We start from the raw sequence: 17,999 nt of genomic DNA, 5'->3' as shown, positions 1-17,999 counted from the left end.
ATATATATATATATATATATATATATATATATATATATATGCTCACACACATACACACATGTGTGATTACTTAATATAAAGCTGAGTATTCAAATGATTAAATTTAATTAGTTTTGTTTTTATTCATTTAAATGATATTTTAATCTCAACCATTTTAAAATTTGCCTAATGCAATTATTGACAGTATTAATAATGCCACAAAAATGAATGTCACTCAATTTAAAAACATTTAAAGTAGATGATTTTTTTTCATCAAAACAGGGTGTGTGAATTGAAAATCAAGTCGTATAAAATCTTGTGGCAGAATCATATTTATGAGACATTGAATCTACAGGTTTGATGTTCACATTATACCTGAAATTTCTTGTTTCTTTTTTTTTCATGATATAATCATACAATTCATTCATGTCAGTGTGCATGCCAATTAATTACCATAATTTTTCTATCAGATTTCACCTTTTAGCATTCAGCTTACCAAATTATGGAATACCAGATTACTCTGTCAAATCAAGTGCAATGCTTATTTATTCACCTTGTTTTGAATTAATCATGCATAACTCAAGATTTCAGTGATGTGGTTGTTTATTTTTAGAAGGATATTGTAGGGTAGATGCGGAAAACCAGATCTGCTTGGTTTGGACATCAAAAAGGTAGAATTTTGGGACCAGATATGGTTGGTTTAATGTTAAAGGGTTAAAATGTAAGACTTGTGTAGCCAACTGCTGCTCTTGGATTTTCTTACTTTTGAAAAACTCTTTGATTATTCTAGTAGTATATACATCAACTCATTGTCATGAAAATCAATGACTGATCCAAATGACTTTTGATATGTTGAAGTGTTGTCCTCACCCAGATTTCCAGATTGGCTATACTTTTATTGATGCTGTTGGTCTCATGAATCGTATCACCTGACATTGCTACCACAATGTTTAGTTTTCAAATTCATGTACTTGGGATGAATTTCTTCTCTTGTATGATGCTGAATAGCTATCCAACCCAAACAAATTAAACTTCAACACAAAATATTTTACAAGTCTGTCAGGAACCATTTCTAATACTTCTGAGTTAGTTCAATTTACATACAGTGGTTTTTCAAGAAAAATAGATATTGTTTCATAGACAACACATTCACAAGCCTAAACTGCTTTAATTGTTTTTTTTTTGTACTTGATATCTGAACATTGTTCAAAATGATGACAGTCATTTTTCCTGTCCATCATCAACAATCAGTAAATGCATTAGTGCATTCATTCAGTATCCTATTACTGTTGCCCTGATGTCAAGTATATATGAGTAGCAATGGCTCAAAAAGTACATTTCAGCTTATACAGATAAACAATTGTTGATCGTGTCTCTGATGATCAGCTTTTTCATTTGTCTATCACAAGGGGTCTTATGAAAACAGAAATAGTTATTATTAATTATTTGATTTATTTAGATTATAATATAATATACTAGAATTCAAGTGATTTCTTTCTAATAGGTTCCGGTTCTCTAAATTATTGATGTTTATCTTTGTGGCTTAATAACACTGTCAATAATTGCATTATGCTAATTAGACATTTGTATTTAAACATACATTGTCTAAAAGAATTTTAAAAAAATATGTTTATTATATATTTTGAGCCATAAATGAAATTAATAAACAGATGATTATCAGTTTGATCAGTATACTCATGACTTTAAACTAAGTGACACAACTACACATAACATATATATTTATACACGCGCACACACACACACACACACACACACACACACACACACACACGTGTATAAAGTAGATTTGAGATATCAATTTGGGATATTTTGTCTTGGAACAGATGTCTCTTACTACTAGTATTTTTACTCAAATAATGCCTTTTGTTCACATTTAAGTTGTGCATGCATTTATTATGTAGCAAAATATTAGTTCTAAGATTTCAAATAAAAGGGTTATTTATAAAGTTTAAAAATCTACTCAAGCATTAAAAAGAATATCTATTTACATGGATTGCATATGAATGGATATTTTGTTATAAATTCTCATTACAGGATTTTCTTTACTTATAAATATGAATATTTAAAGAAGAAAACCAAACTATAACTTATTGCAAATATATATTATATTAATATATGTGTATTTGTTTTATATTTTATTAACTTTAAGAATTAATTTATTACAGCACTGATAATTTATGTTTATTTTACAAATTGATGTGTTGTAATTATTATTCTAAGCTCATTATTTCTTTTTTTTTATGGGATTGTAATTTGACTAATTAGTAACAAAATTATATTGGTCAATGAAAAATTGCTTGGTCACTAAGGATTGGCATAAATGTCATGACATTTTCAGTGAAGTCCGATAATCTTACAAGGGAATTGAAGTTAAGTTGCTGACTAACAACAATATCAACAACTGTATTCTAATGTAGCTCTAATTCTGAGCTTTTATTTATTTTTTTTTAAAAACTTTTTTCTTTGTAATCTTCAAATTATGCTTTGAATTTTTATCTTCACTTCTTAAGATCTGAATTTCTTTAATTTCTTCTGATTTGAATTTCTTTAGTTTTTGAGATCCAAACAACTCAAAAACTGAAATTCACTTGATTAGTTTTTGCGATTTGGGATCAAGAGTTCTAATGCTCTCAATGGCACTGACAGTTTAAGGGAAACTTCTATCAATTATAATGAATTTTTAAAATAATTTACAGATGTACTAATTCTTCGTCCTTGACTACATACCATCTTCCTTAATTTTCCTTTCCTGCTGTCATTTGCTTACCATATTAGTGGTTTATTCTAACCTATATTAGTGGTTTCAACTAATCTTATTTGATGTGCTATTCTGTTTCCTCTTTATTCATTTGTTAATATCTTTTAAAAAAATACAAAAAAAAAGATGTATATTTATGGATTAAAAACCAAAGAAAAATATCCTGTTATAAATGTTTGCTTTGGAGGTTTCTATTTACCAAAGGTCTTTTGTGGTTTATTGAATATATTGATTAATGAGGTAAACTGCATTTGAAATTAATCTGCTGTCTGCTCTGGCCAGTGTGCATTTTGCAGAGAACCAGCTCATTACTTGACTTACATACCATAGCTGATACTAGGTACTAGAGCAAAGTAAATAGTAGTCCAGTGGCTACATGTCACCATTCCTAGTAAAAAAGTTGGGTGTCCATATCTAAGTTTAGGCCTGAAGCTCAATGTAAAAAAAAATATTGCAACTCATTTATTTGCTTGTAGAGTAAACTAATAACTGAAATACTAACTCATAAAGTACCAAGCCATCTGGTACTAGACATGTCTAGTATCAGTTGGAGACCCATCAAGTCAATATCAAATCTTGGTATCAGACAAAAGTAAAGGAGAATAGATTGGAGAATAGTCTCTACCTCTCAGTTAAATTGTTAGCATATCAAATATAAAAAAAAAATCCTCTGCTCCTCCAGTATGGAAATATTGAAATTGACCAACCTGTTTATTAATATTAAATTGGCGGACTGGCAGAATTGTCAGTGTATCAGTCGGAATGCTTTGCGGCATTTCTTCCAGTTCTTTATGTTCAGCTCTCACCAAAGTCAGCTTTGCCTTTCATCCTTTTCCGGTTGATGAATTAGAATACCAGTCAAGTATTGAGGTCGAAGTAACTAATATGCTTCCCCACCCTGAAAAATTGCTGGCCTCATACCAAAATTAGAATATTAAATTAATCACTGGTAACTGGAAACCTCCAATGTAAGAAGTGTGTGTAATACACAAACACACACACACACACACACACACACACAAGTTATGTCTACATTTTTCTTACCTACTAAAAATTACAAATTTTTCGAATTTTAATCACTATTTTTGTTAAAATATATAGGTGCATTGAGTTTTTAATTGTATTTTTAAAAATATTACATAGTTATAATTTATTTAATGCTTTATTTTTTTTATTGTTATAATTTTAGTTTATGTTTTTTTTTTATATTAATCTTAAAATATTTAATTGTTATACTTAAAAAAATATTAAATTTTAAAAACAATGATAATCTTGTATAATTTTGTTCAGAATCTAAAAATATTCATTTTGTTTATTTTGTGTTTAAGTGTAACTTAATTATTTATGTATGTAGTATTGTTTTAATTTTGTTCTTTTGTTTTAAAAAAAATTTAATGTGGTCATTTGGTTATGCAAATAATTTCTCTCTCCATTACGTTTATGCAAATAACTTATCTTTGTTTAATGTTTTTATGTAAAATCATTTAGTCCTACATTGTCTGCTTCAGTTTATCATCATTTACGTAAAAGTTATAGTTGTTTTTTTAATTTATTTTTGTTTTTTTTTACCTTTGCAACACTGGAATGCATTATTCAAAGACATTTTTTAAAATCTAAATATCTTAAATATCTAAGAAATCTTTTAGCAAAATCTAATATTTTTCCGGGATATTGTTATTGTCAGTAATATCACATTCTCTTAATGATACTGATATAAATTAGTTAATTGATAAAATTTTTTAATGGCTATTTTCTCTATACTATTCCCCCATCCTAATTCCCACAAAATACATAATATTTATGAAAATATTAACAACACAAATATACAAACATTTTGGAATGGAAACTATCCCAAACAATAAAGTTGATGTAAAGTAGAAGTTAAGATAATAAAATTATAATAATTAATGCAGTTATAATTTCACATCTTAGTATTACTTCAGCAAATGTGTTGAGTTCCTGGAAAGGGTACATCATTTTGATTACTGACAACAGATTGCACTCCCATTCTATGGTTAAGTTGTTAGCATTAAAGACATTGTGCTGTAACATGCTTGATCTAACAACATACTAATACTTGAAATTTCAAAAGCCATTTCATCCATAGAATAAGTAAAGATGATCATTAAAATAACAATGGATTTGTTTTTGAATTGCTGTTTTTTTTTTGTTTTTTTTTTCCTACGTATTTGTTGTATGGTGGGCTGTACCATATAAACTTTCAAAAGAAATTTAGAAATCAAAGATAAAGAAGAGGCCACTTATATTCCATGTGCAGTGTTTGATATTGATAAGGCACAGACATTTAAAAGTGGATCGAAAGCAAACTCTGCCTTTCAGTGATGCTTTACATTATCCACTGTCCTATCCCAATTTCTAGATAGAAATGTTTGGCTAATTTTCACTTGCTGAAACATGCTCAAACTTTTCATTTAGAATTTCCTTTAAGTCTCCTTTCTGATGTATGACAGATGACAGTTTAACATTATCTTACTTCAAATACACTAGTGTGTACACTCAATAGTACAAAATTAGTGTGGGAATAAGATCTATGTATGTATGTATTTATGTTTGTTGGTGTGTTGAGTTGGATTCTTTTATGTTAAAATAAATAGCTTAGCCTTCAATAAACAGATATTGATAAAAATAATTACCTGACTGAAATATGTATTGAGGTCAACCTAACTATTTGAAGGTATGATCACATTTCAGTGACTGAAACCTGTAAGTTAATAAAGGTATTTGTATTAAATACTTTATCTAAAAAAGTATTTCAAATTAATTGGTTAGTTTGAGTTTTTACAATATATTTATATGTCCAATATAAACGATAAAGACTAATGAAGCAGAGCACCAAACTAGATGCATGACAGCTAATTTTGTTAACTTGCATTCTGATTTTAAATCATATCGGGAACTGATTCTGCATTAATTCACTTATGACCTTTAAATACTAGTTATATTCTGGAGTTGACTCAACTATGCTCTACATCTAAAAAAAAATCATATAAAATCTTGTCATTATTTTCACATCAAAATTTGGGCATTTGATATACATTTAGAAGTATTTAAAATTTTCCTCTTTTGCAAACAAAACCAATTTTCGTTTGTCTTTTCCTGTAGTTATTCCATTTTGATATAAAACCTTAACTGAACCACATTCTTCATATAGAAATTTCTTACCTCTGTATGAAACTCATGTATTTCCTTCTAATTCAGGCCTTTCATTCCCTCCATCCCTCTCTCTTTCATAGACATTTAATTAGATCAAATTTCCTTGTTTCCTCCAATTCCTCACAAAGCAACATACCACATCCTTCATATCCTGAAATCCCAATCTTTCTCTCTCTCTCTCTCTCTCTCTCTCTCTCTCTCTCTCTCTCTCACACACACACACACATTTTCATCAATACATACATACTAGCTAATTATCTACTAACAACTCTAGTTTATTAGCTATAGGCATAAACCTAATCTTTCCTCAATATTTGATTTGTCTTTATTTCTACAATAGTCAGAACAAGGTATGTAGAATTTTATTTTAAAGAATTTGTCTGCATGACAATTCACCAGTTTCATTTTACATAGTCCCAAACAAGTGACAATGTTTAAATTGGTTTTGCAGCATTGTACCCTCCTCTAGTAGATTTGCATTATGTTTATCCATGTATACTATGTCCCTTGTACACAGGATATTATGGATTATTTGGAAATTTTTTCTGAAATTATTAAAAAAATTTTTGCTTATATTTTCTTTGATTTATACCATCATTTCATCTTTTGTTTTTTTTGTTTTTTTACTCTCATGTTGGGTCTAAACTATAGATAACCCTTGACAACATCTTACCATTCCGCCCGCCAAGACCAACATCTGCGACATCTTTGAATGTGCTCTTGGTAAAGTCATCAAATTTTGTTTAGCACGCGCAGATTTTCTTTTTTTCTTTTTCCAAAAAGAATTTGTGCCTTGAGCATTGCCTGTGTTGGGTTTGTTCGCTTGGTATTTGGACTGGTTTCTCTGGTTTTTTACTTTGAAATTTTGATTTTTATTTATTTAGTTTTGGCTTTGTTTGAAAAAAAAATTTAACAGCTACAAGAAAATTTTACTAACCACTCTTAAAAATGCTACATGCTGTTTTCTACATTTTAAAGCATTTGCGAGAATTAGGTTTGATTTAGCTATTATCCCTCTATTTCCTTGTTACTTCCATTGGTCACTGTTAATTCCATAGGCTATTCAGTGGATTAGCAAAATCAGCAGAGCATCAGACAATTTACCTTGTGACTGTTATGTCTTCCGTCTATGCTCTGCATTAAAATCCTGTTGAGATCCACTCTATCTTTTATCCCTCAACTGTCAGTAAAATAAAGTACCAATCTGGTAATGAAGCTTTAATTAACTATAAGAATTAACTATTCCTATTCTCCAAATGTGTCATTCTACTTATGTTTGAATCCAATTAATTAGGTAAGGACATCAAAATATGTGTATTGTGATGATACACAGGCACCAGTAACATGTCTGCATATCAGTCTGTTATCACCTAATTTCTTTATATTGTTGCAATAGTTGTATGATGACACCTGCTCACTGGAAATGAATATCCAGTGGTTTTGATGTCTTTCATTTCTCTTGCTTCTCGGCTTTCCTGTGAAGGTCTTCATCAGCAGATTTCAAAGATAGATATCCGGCTGACCTCAGTTATCCTGACCTGGTCTTACTGGCAAGCTGGGGTAATGATTGTTGCATCATGCTGTTAATAACACAATTTCAGTTTAGCAAATCTGCTTTTACTTAATTATAAGATTCAGAAGTATCAGATAAACATTCATTCATATAGAAATCAATAGTGTATGTTGAATAACATTGTTGCATGATGAAGTTTATGCTTTGAGCTGGTATTTTAAAGTTCATAAGATGTTGATTTATGCATTGCATTCCTGGGGGAAAGGATATTAGGATATAAATTTTGGAAATGACCCCCAGACTTTGACTCTATTCTCTCACAATTCAGATGTTAATTTTTGAGGAGTATCCAGAAGACAACAAATGATGAAGTACTAACAATGGCAAAAACTAAGCATGGACACCATCAAAGAGAAAAAACTAAAATATTTTGGACACTTAGATAAAATAATTTACAGAAATTTTTAATAGAAAGCAAAAGGAAAGGGGAAAACCAAGAAGTATGCTGACAGATAATACTGAGTTGAATAAACTTTAAATAGAAGCATAATAGGCCAAGCAACCTCTCAGAGGCCATCTTGAAAAAATTCATCTGTGTCATAGCTTGAAATACAGAGTTTAATTCTTCCTTGCAATGAACTTTGTCTACTTGCCTTGTTCTAGATACACTCCATGAAGAGTAACTATTTATCAGTTATGCTGCTATTGCCCAATGGATTCTAGGTATTATAACTATTCCTGTTATATACACCGAAATATTGTTGTGATATGTGGTGAAATCCTTTAATACCATTGATTGCTAATTAATAAACAGGTTCACATCCTTTGATTGGCATTCTTGCTGAAGCCCTTTTCTTTTATGTTTCGGGCATATTCTGGATTCGATTTTAAGGTTGTTACGTGTGGATCCTAGTTTGAAGATTGTAGAGAGTATTTGAGGGTAATTTAACTGTTAAAACAAGCAGGTTGGGTGAAACAATAGTTATTCCCTTATTAGTTCAGATTGCAGTCATAATGGTCAGTGGTATTACAAGATATATTTTCTAGATGCCCACCACCTGTTTAATTAGAATCATCTCTGTGAGTCTGTATATGTTCTCTCTCGTAGTGATCTATCTTTTGCCTGACATCTTTTTCCCTGCTGTTTATTTTAAGTTTTAATAAGTTTGGTAGCAGAGCCAGGTGTAGAAGCTGATTCTTTAGATTTTAAAGAAAATGCATTTTTGATCAATTTTAGTGTTTTTATTGAATGCTGGGAATGACCCTGTGATAATTTGCTTCATGAAACTGTGTCATGAGCATTTTAACTGTTTAAGTGTTTGATTACAAGGATCATATAACGGAACTATTGTCTCTAAGTGCTCTAAGTGAGCAACTATCAACATTGCCTCTTTGAACAGAATTGCTTTTCCATATTTAATATCTAAGAAAATAGATCCATACCTTTTTTTTATATGTAACAATGCACATGATACCCTAATGTATTCTTGTTCTCTTCATACATACTCTCACATCTGCTACAACAGTGAGAAATACATTCTGGTTTGTTGTGTGTGCTTTACTCTTAACAAAACGGCCTCTATTAACAAGAATTAATTACTCCTACCTTAACTCTTAACTGTGTGATTTCTTTTAACAAAATGCACACTTCAACTTCTTCATTTCTGCATCACATGGCTTGGAAAATTTTGCATTATGTTGTTCCATGATTTTTTTTTTTTTTATATCAAAGAAATTTAAATTATATCTCCATAGCAACTGTGTAAATAAATAATCTTTTTTGTGCATAAATATCAGGTGAGAAATTAGCATAACAAATGTTTTCTTTTGATTGCTTGAGGGCAAGGATAAAATATTGAACAACTGGGCGATAAAGCTTGTAAGTTTTTTTCTTCTACTGGTTTCAATTATTTTCCCACTTTAGCACTTCCACATGATCTTTGTGTGCTTTTAGCAAAGTTCACTCAGCTGCAAGAATTCAAACTAGAGCCTCACTCAGTTCTCTCCTTGCCTGAGTGTTGTTTCCTGAAGACAGAGACCTGCAGATGCTTTCAGGCATTAGCCACATCAGTTCTATCAATCTGTGATAACCTACAAAGGACATGATGCTACTTCTACTTCCCAAAGTCATTCATAGGTTTTTTTTTTGTTTTTGTTTTTTAAACTATCCAAGAGATCTATGAAGTACATTTTCTGTTAGCAGTACTACTTTGTGTCCCTGGCTAAGACATTTACCTGCTGGCATTACCTAGTCTGAAGTAAATACTACAGAGTAATATAGTTCATTGTTGTAAAATTGTACTAAGTATTCTTGTGGACCTAGAGAGAATAATGGGAAACCATTCCAGTATTATTTCTCACTGAATTCTCTGTGTGAATACTTGGACTTCATTCAATGTCCTTATAAACTAATTGGTATGTAACTAACCACCTTTACCATCATCTCTACATTTGTAATTAGATAGACAATCTCTTAACAGAAATACTATTGTTTTATTTACATTACTAGGAATGGAGTAATAACTGTATTTACTGATGAATTTAAATCTTACCACAGGTAAAAACCTGTGAGAGACTAATGTTGTTAACCTGCCGAATGTTATTATCTCCCAACCACAGCATCATGAAAGTTGGAATAACTTCACAAACAGTTTGATGCAGGACATTACAAACTGGTTTACTTACTTGCTACTTACAACATATGGTGACAAAGATTGTAAAAGTCAAAGGAATTGCATGGAGGATTTTACATATAGCTTCTGCAGAAGGGGCAATATCTGGCTTCTTCATGCCCTCCAAAATTGGTGAGAGCAAGAGAGTTGATGCTCAGCATAAACATCTGCTGAGTTGATTGTTGCCAAGAAAGACATGAGTGGGGAGTAAATCCTTGTAGGTTGATATTTTGTAGCAGGAGGATTGGAAGAAAGTGATTTGTGCAAAGGCTTTGGGTGGGATAAAGAGAGGAAGAGATATGTGTGTATCAGGTGTTCTTGGTATACAGGTTACCTATGCATTTTGGGCAATTATTCTCTAATGTAGCATCTGGTTGACCAATGCCTCCTCACACATGGAATTTGATAGACAGTAACTTTGTCGAAGACTGTTGTGTGTGTCTGTATATCTTTTGTTGGTATATATTGACAAAAAATGAGATCATTAGCAAGAAAAACTGATAGACTAGTGCTTTTGAACTAAGTCTGCATCAATTTACACAGACAGTTCCTTGTTATTCTTGCTAGCAGAAAAAAACGCAAATCAAGGATTGACTTGCTGAGAATCTGTAAGCAATAATATTAATGTTCATCAGTAACAACATAAAATAAATATATAAAAGAATTTGCCAACATTCAGTATGTTTTTGGCATGCATTTTCCCTCTTGTTTGGGATTATTCCAGTGTCAACCATTGGAAGCATGCTTTCAGAATTCCTAATCTTCCAACTCTAAGCTGGACACATGATTTCTCTAAGATCTTCCCAGACAAGTATATTTTTGCTTTTTCAAATAGACACATTGTTGCATTTTATAATAATGGGGCATTATTTTATCACATATTTCCTTTCTCGCCCTCTCAATTAATTTAGGGAATTATGTTTTAATTGAAAGCCAATTAATATTATTGGCCTGATTTCAAATATTCCAACTGCATCATTTACCTGATTAATGACTTTGGATAAAACATGAATGCTACAACATTTTTCCTCTTCTATAAAAGTCCCAGGTTTTCATGCCTGTATAAGAAACCACTGTTTTTATTTTTATTATTGGTTGGCAAACACAATCCCATGTTAGGAAGAATCATCTTTAGTATTTAACTACATTCTAATTCAAATCCCCACTGAAGCTAAACTATATCATTCTGCCTTTTGAGGCTAATTTAGTTCTATTTTCGGCTCTAAAATCTAAGGCCTTGACCCTAAATCCTTATTTGTAATATTGGCAGAACTGTTACAGTATCAGACAAAATGCTTTGCAGTATCTATTCTAGCTGTTAACATCCTGTGTTCAAATCTTACTGATGTTAGCTTTGCCTTTCATCTTCCCACACAAGTACTGAGATCAATTGTTCTCCTCTGCCCAAATTTTTGGCTTTGACTTTGTCAAAAATTATTAAGAGTGGTAGATTGGCATAATTATTAGAGCAGCAGACAAAATGCCTTGCAGTATTTGTCCCAGCTCCTTATGTTCATAGTTCAAATTCCTGTAAAGGCAACTTTGCTTTTGATCCTTTTTTTATGGCTGGTTAAATAAATTACCAGCCAAGTACTAGAGTTGATTAAATCAACTTACCCCAACATATACATGCAACAAATTGCTGGCCATCTGCCTAATCTAAAAAAGATTACTAACATTATGAAAACAAGATAGAGAATGGTGTAGATGGCAGGGTACCTGATTAAAAGGTTTCTTACTTTTAGTTCTATCTAGTGTTACATTTCAACCATGCTCAACTTTGCCTCCATCCTTAAGTACTAGGCATGTATTTTGATTGATTATATTGACTGCATTACCCCTGCCTCCTACAGTATATGACCCTGCACCAGTTTATGATATCATTATTATGGAAAACAATAAGGCAGTGAGCTAGCAGAATCGTTAGCATGCTGGACGAAATGCTTGGCGGCATTTTATCTGTCCATATGTTCTGAGTTCAAATTCTGCCATGGTCGACTTTGCCTTTCGTCCTTTTGGGGTCGATAAAATAAGTACCAGTGAAACACTGGGGTTGATGTAATCGACTTGTCCTTTCCCACAAAATTTCAGGCCTTGTGCCTTTAGTAGAAAGAATTATTATGGAATACAATAGTGCTCTAAACTAAATTGCCTGACTGTATTTTGATCCAGCCTTCTATTATTCTATGTTTGATCCCTTCACATATCAACTTTACCTTTCTCTAGTAGTTATTATATTGAGCGCAAACCATGTTTCCTTTATAATACCCATTCCTACCGTTACAAATCTGCACTTCCGTATGATAACTGATATTATATTATCACTTAGAATTCATACTGCTTCATCTTTATTTTATTTACCTAATTCTTTTATCTAAACTCTTCAAAGTAATCAGCATAACATGATGCATTCCAGTTTCTTAGTTCCTTTTACTCTTTTACTGGTTTCAGACAATGAGCTGTGACCATACTGGGGTACTGCATTTTTATGTTTTTGTGTTTGTTTTGTTTTACTTACATCAAACTTACTAATACTATATAGTGTGTGTGTGTGTGTGCTTGTATATATGCATATATATATATATATATATATATATATATATATATATACACATGATATATGCATAGCTTACAGTTAAATATTTCTTTGTTGTTTTTATGAATATGTGCTAATGGGATGAACTCACTTCTATTTTTTAGTTATCCACAAACTAAAAAGAATATTTATACTCTTACATACATATTCATATATGGAAATGTGTGTGTCTTGATGTACACACACACACATATAGATATAAACAGTCACACGCATACATAAAGATTATTTTAATTTATATTTGTGTTTCTATGAGTAATATAATTGTTATTGTTGTTAAAACCATTTTGTCATAATTTATTCATAGGTTATATATTTCTCTCAAACAATATGTATGGGTTATAGTTTAGTCAAAACTTTCTTATTTCAGTTTTTCTTGTTATTCAATATTTCAGTTTTTCTTTCATGTATAATTTCAGTGAAATCCACTTGAAAACCTTAAATGTTATAGTTTAAACAAAAAACACAATACAAAAAAAACAACCATGGATGTTTGACAGTTAATGGTTGTAATAATATTTGTCTACTGTCTTCTCTTGATGTCAGGGTAAGAAAGCAATGAGTCAGTATTCCCAGCAGACATTCCGGCGAAGTGTTGACATGAAGACACGTCTTGAAGAAGCAATTCTCGGCCATTCAAATGCCAGGACAGAAATGATGCTAAGGCGACGCCAAACAAGCTTCAGTAACTCAGGTATTTCATGGCACTAAAACAGTTTACTTTGTTGGTTTTGTTTAGCATAAGGTTAAGCAGTGTTTTCTCCTGTTTTAAGTTACATCCGGTGTGATTGTAGGGTTTTGATGTAAGGGAGATTTGGCTGTTGTTTCTAACAGGTCATGTGACCATGCAAATGTTTCTTGCCTTAATTAATTGAATTGACCAACTGTCTTGGGAGTAATGGAGAGTCAGTTATTTTTGACTAGATTCAGAATACTCCATACCTTCCAAGCTAGAGGATAATAATGAACTTATTGTATACAGTGCTCAGGTGCATTATCAATAATAATACAAAGTTCCTGGCTTTGACTAAAAGAAAATACAGGAGATTCACTTGTGATTTTATTCAATATTATTTCCCTCTCAGATTCACACACTTATCGCAGCACCTCCTCATATTTATTGAAAATGTGAAGGAACAGCTGTTCTAGTTTGGGTACTAACCAATTCTCTGAAAAATAAGCAGGATGTATTCTGGCCCTATATTTTCTGTTATGATCAACATACTGAACCCTCAAAAGTCTGGTTTAATTTTTGCTGTAAAGTAAAAACGATTGAGAAGATAATGTATATTGGAGTACAGACTTATGAGTAGTCACAAATTTGTATTAGATTAGAGATTCCTCTCTTTGTCTTTCTCTCTCCCTCCTCACCCCATACCTATCATGTTTACCCTACAAACATCAATTTGCATACCTTCAGGTTGAATAACAATCACAGCAATCTTCACTGGTCTTGTAAGAGTTCAGGGCATCATCCTTCTCCTTGTAGTGAATGATAACCAAAGTGAATATCCTTAGGCCATCATGTTTTATTTTTCTGTGGAGTATACTGTTCCAGAATTTGTGTAATAGGAAGTTTATTGAAGGAGATTTACAGAAGGAGTTATATTGATGTTTGGATAGTCTCTATTTGCTTAGCAAGAGAATAAAGACCAAGTGTCTTTTGGAAAACAAAGAAGAATATTATAAACTAGGAGATTATCTGTTCCCCACCAACTTAGTTTTGCAAAAATCAAAATGAACCTGTTACACAGTGTCTTAAAAAGATAACTCGAAAAAGCTTCATCAATGAAATGATGGAAATGAGCTGTATAGAAAGATGGGGATGGAGCTAGTGAAGGAATGAATTAAACTTCTAAAAGTTATTTGTTTGTATTATTGTTTAACTCTGAGTCAACCATGATCCAGCAGACTTTTGCTCAAAGGCATTCAAGCGGTGATACTCTCATCTTTTTGTTTTCAGGCATGGTATCTAGAATTATATAATCCCTTACTGTTTTTAGATGGTAGGGTGTCATTTGAGGAAGATTTGGTCGCTATTTCCTATGAGTGAAGCAGCTCTGTACAGGCTCCTTCATGTAAATATATGGTAACATTGTCATAGAAAAAGATATTGTTGATAATGCTGTGATACTTTTATGAGTTGGTGATATTTTGCTGTAGATGGTTGTTAAGGGTTTATTGAACAGTTAATTCTCTCCTGTGATGAGTATTTGAGTTAGTATGGGACATAACTATTCAAATTTATTTCTCAGGTGACCGTACACCTCCATCAGGGGGCTCGGAAGGAAGTCGTCTTCGCTGGCGGAAGGACCAATTCCAATGGAAACAGCCTCATGAGCACTATGAAAGGTATGTACTGCATCCCGGTGAAATCTAAACCATTTTATGTTTTGTAGGATTATCACTGGCTTCTCTTCAAATCATGGAATGTGAAACTAATGAAGGTTACGCAATATCTCATGACAATCAGAAATGTTGATTTAAGTCTTAATAACATTTTTATGAAACTTTGTTATTTAACCTTTATGCAAGTGACTGACCAAAAGATGGTTATACACAATGTTTTATCTGTATTGATGATTTATGCTTGGTGTGCCAAGCAATAATTGTGTCCAGCGCTGGATTAACCATTAAGCAAAATAAGCACATACTTAGGGCATCAAGGGAAGGAGTGGGCACCACAGAAATGGTAAATGGTTTATGGCACAAAAGAAATCAATTTAAACTTGCTAAAATAATATTCAGGATGCCTTTATATAGATACAGATGTGCTACCTAAGATTAATTTTGAGGATCTGATCAAAGACTTTGCGATTTAAAAAAGTAGGAGGAAACTTTTCAAATATAAATAAAATATAATTATACAAAAATAAACATTATTTTCCCTCTTACTGTTTTGTCTTGTTTTGAAAAATAAAACTTTATTTTATGGTTTGTTATTGTTTATATTTTGAATTACATAATCTTTTATGGGGAAAATAAAATCTTTTAAGTACTTAGGGCCTCAATGGGTCTTAATCCAGCCCTGATTATGTTTGTTGTGTATATGTATAGACACATGTCCACAGTGAAATGCTGTTGAGCCATAATGTCATGACATAAGTACATATATACAGAATATTGTTATTATAAGAAGGATAATAATAATAATTTTTCGAATTTAAATAATGTTTTTAGATTACAACAAAAATCATTTATAAATACCACTTAATATTTATTTCTGATTTGTTTGTGTATTTTTGCCCCTTAAAACCGTATATAACTTTATGTGTGATTGCAAATTCAATCAATTAGTCTTATTGTAACTACTTGTTTACCTGACAACAAAGCAATTCAAACATTTTCAGTGTCGAAGTTTTGAATTGAAGAGTTGATAGTTCTCATCCTGTTAGCACTACAGCTATGTGTTTGTGATCAAGGTACTTGTCACTCCACACAGCCTTGTCCACACTGTTGTATGTGGATATATTATAACTAGATATTTATCACTACTGTAATGAATGGAAACACTCTATATTTAATGTTTTTCATTAGTTTGCTGTACAAGTTCAGGTCCACGTAAGCTTGACATAGTCAACAGGAAACCGCTTTACCTTACTTTCTCTTCTAGTACAGCTATAAAATGAATACCTTGTGATATTAACCTGTGTTATTTTACATTTTAAGTTCAAATCCTACCAGTCTTGATTTTTTGTTTTTATTCTTCCCGTGTGACTTGATTTTTTTTTTTTTTTTTTTTTTTTTTTTAACTGATTCACAACCAGTTGTGATTTAGTACATTAGTTGTACTACTCTGTAGCTCTTTCTAGGTGATTCACAACTAGCATGATAAGACTTGTGTGGTTAATTGAAAGTTAATCCTAGTGAGACTTGAACTCCAGCTGTTTTTATCTGTTATCCTTTGCTTATTTCAGTCTTTGAACTGTGCCTTTGCTGAAGCACAGACTTGAAGGGTTTAGTCAAACAAATTAACCTCAGTACTTATTTTCTTAAGTCTGAAATATGTTGATTTCTTTTGCTGAACTGCTAAGTTATGAGGACATAAACAAACCAACACTAGTTGCCAGGCAGTAGGGTGGGGGACAAACACAATCACAAAAGCGCACACACACACACACACACACACATACACATACATATATACACACATACACATACATATACACACACACACATATATATATATATATATATATATATATATATATATATACATATATACACGCACACACACACACACACACACATATATATATGACAAGCTTCCACACAGTTTCTGTCTGCCAAATTTACACACAAGGAATTGATCAGACTAGGGGTACAGTAGATAGTGCTGCAGAGTGGACTGAACTTAAAAACACATTGTTGCAAAGCATGCTTCTTAACCACATTGCCATACCTGTACCATTTTCCTTCAGAGCAGGTACATCCATTCCACCCATATTCACTTTGAAAACCAAGATAAAAGGGGTTTCAAACAATACCAATTGTCTTTAAGAAAGGAGGAAACAGCTGATAAATATTTTTGTTGTATGATGTTATGAAACATGATGTTGCTCTTAAGTGATGTTTATCATTATTAAACATTTCATCTCTTTCTCTTCCGTTTCATCTCTCTAACCAGTCAAAAGTTCAGTCGTGATGTGGAAGTCGATGCCCATGTAGAAGGCAACCTTGCTTCAGAAGTCAGCATGGTAGCGCTTGATACTTTGGAACTCATCGTACAGGTTTGTTACCTTTTACTTTGTTCTTGTCTATATTTTGCTAATTTTGTTTGTGGCCATCCCTGTCTGTGTGTTCCTCGTACATGATGAGTAATGTACAGTATGAAGTACCTTGGAGCAAGAGATAAGTTCTCTGTGATCCAAGTCTATAATCACAGTTTCAGTTCCTAGTTGAAGTTGAGTTGACTTCATTTTTTTTCTATTTGTAAGAAACGTTTAAATACCAGGACCTTTTTATACTAGTGAGAGACTGAAGTAGTTATAGTCAGTTATTTAGCCTGCTATATAATATTGGCATTGGACCTATTCAAAAACATTTTTGTGTGTGTGTGTGTATATACATATCATCATCATCGTTTAACGTCCGCTTTCCATGCTAGCATGGGTTGGACGATTTGACTGAGGACTGGTGAAACCGGATGGCAACACCAGGCTCCAGTCTGATTTGGCAGAGTTTCTACAGCTGGATGCCCTTCCTAACGCCAACCACTCAGAGAGTGTAGTGGGTGCTTTTACGTGTCACCCGCACGAAAACGGCCACGCTCGAAATGGTGTCTTT

The 17,999-nt window shown here is 32.1% G+C and overlaps 1 protein-coding gene across 10 annotated transcripts in view; it reads left to right on the top strand.

The window, feature by feature from the left end:
* The window catches only part of LOC106868262 (dedicator of cytokinesis protein 7), a 174,794-nt gene that overhangs the window by 119,967 nt on the left and 36,828 nt on the right, over positions 1-17,999 (top strand). For 5 of the 10 annotated variants that reach the window (XR_008264747.1, XM_052970082.1, XM_052970081.1 and 2 more), the window contains 4 exons: positions 6,584-6,655; positions 13,260-13,407; positions 14,969-15,065; positions 17,341-17,443. Coding sequence is in view for 9 of the 10 variants with exons in the window: in XM_052970082.1 (XP_052826042.1) it covers positions 6,584-6,655; positions 13,260-13,407; positions 14,969-15,065; positions 17,341-17,443 (420 nt within the window). In the remaining variant the exon portion in view is untranslated. Of the gene's footprint in view, positions 1-6,583; positions 6,656-9,285; positions 9,325-13,259; positions 13,408-14,968; positions 15,066-17,340; positions 17,444-17,999 lie in introns of all 10 variants that reach the window. The other 5 variants (XM_052970084.1, XM_052970089.1, XM_052970090.1 and 2 more) reach the window with 2 other exon arrangements.

Source organism: Octopus bimaculoides, chromosome 8, assembly GCF_001194135.2.
Source record: "Octopus bimaculoides isolate UCB-OBI-ISO-001 chromosome 8, ASM119413v2, whole genome shotgun sequence".
Taxonomy (NCBI): domain Eukaryota; kingdom Metazoa; phylum Mollusca; class Cephalopoda; order Octopoda; family Octopodidae; genus Octopus; species Octopus bimaculoides.
Note: the sequence above shows the minus strand (reverse complement) of the source record. Positions and strands in the feature narration are given on the sequence as shown.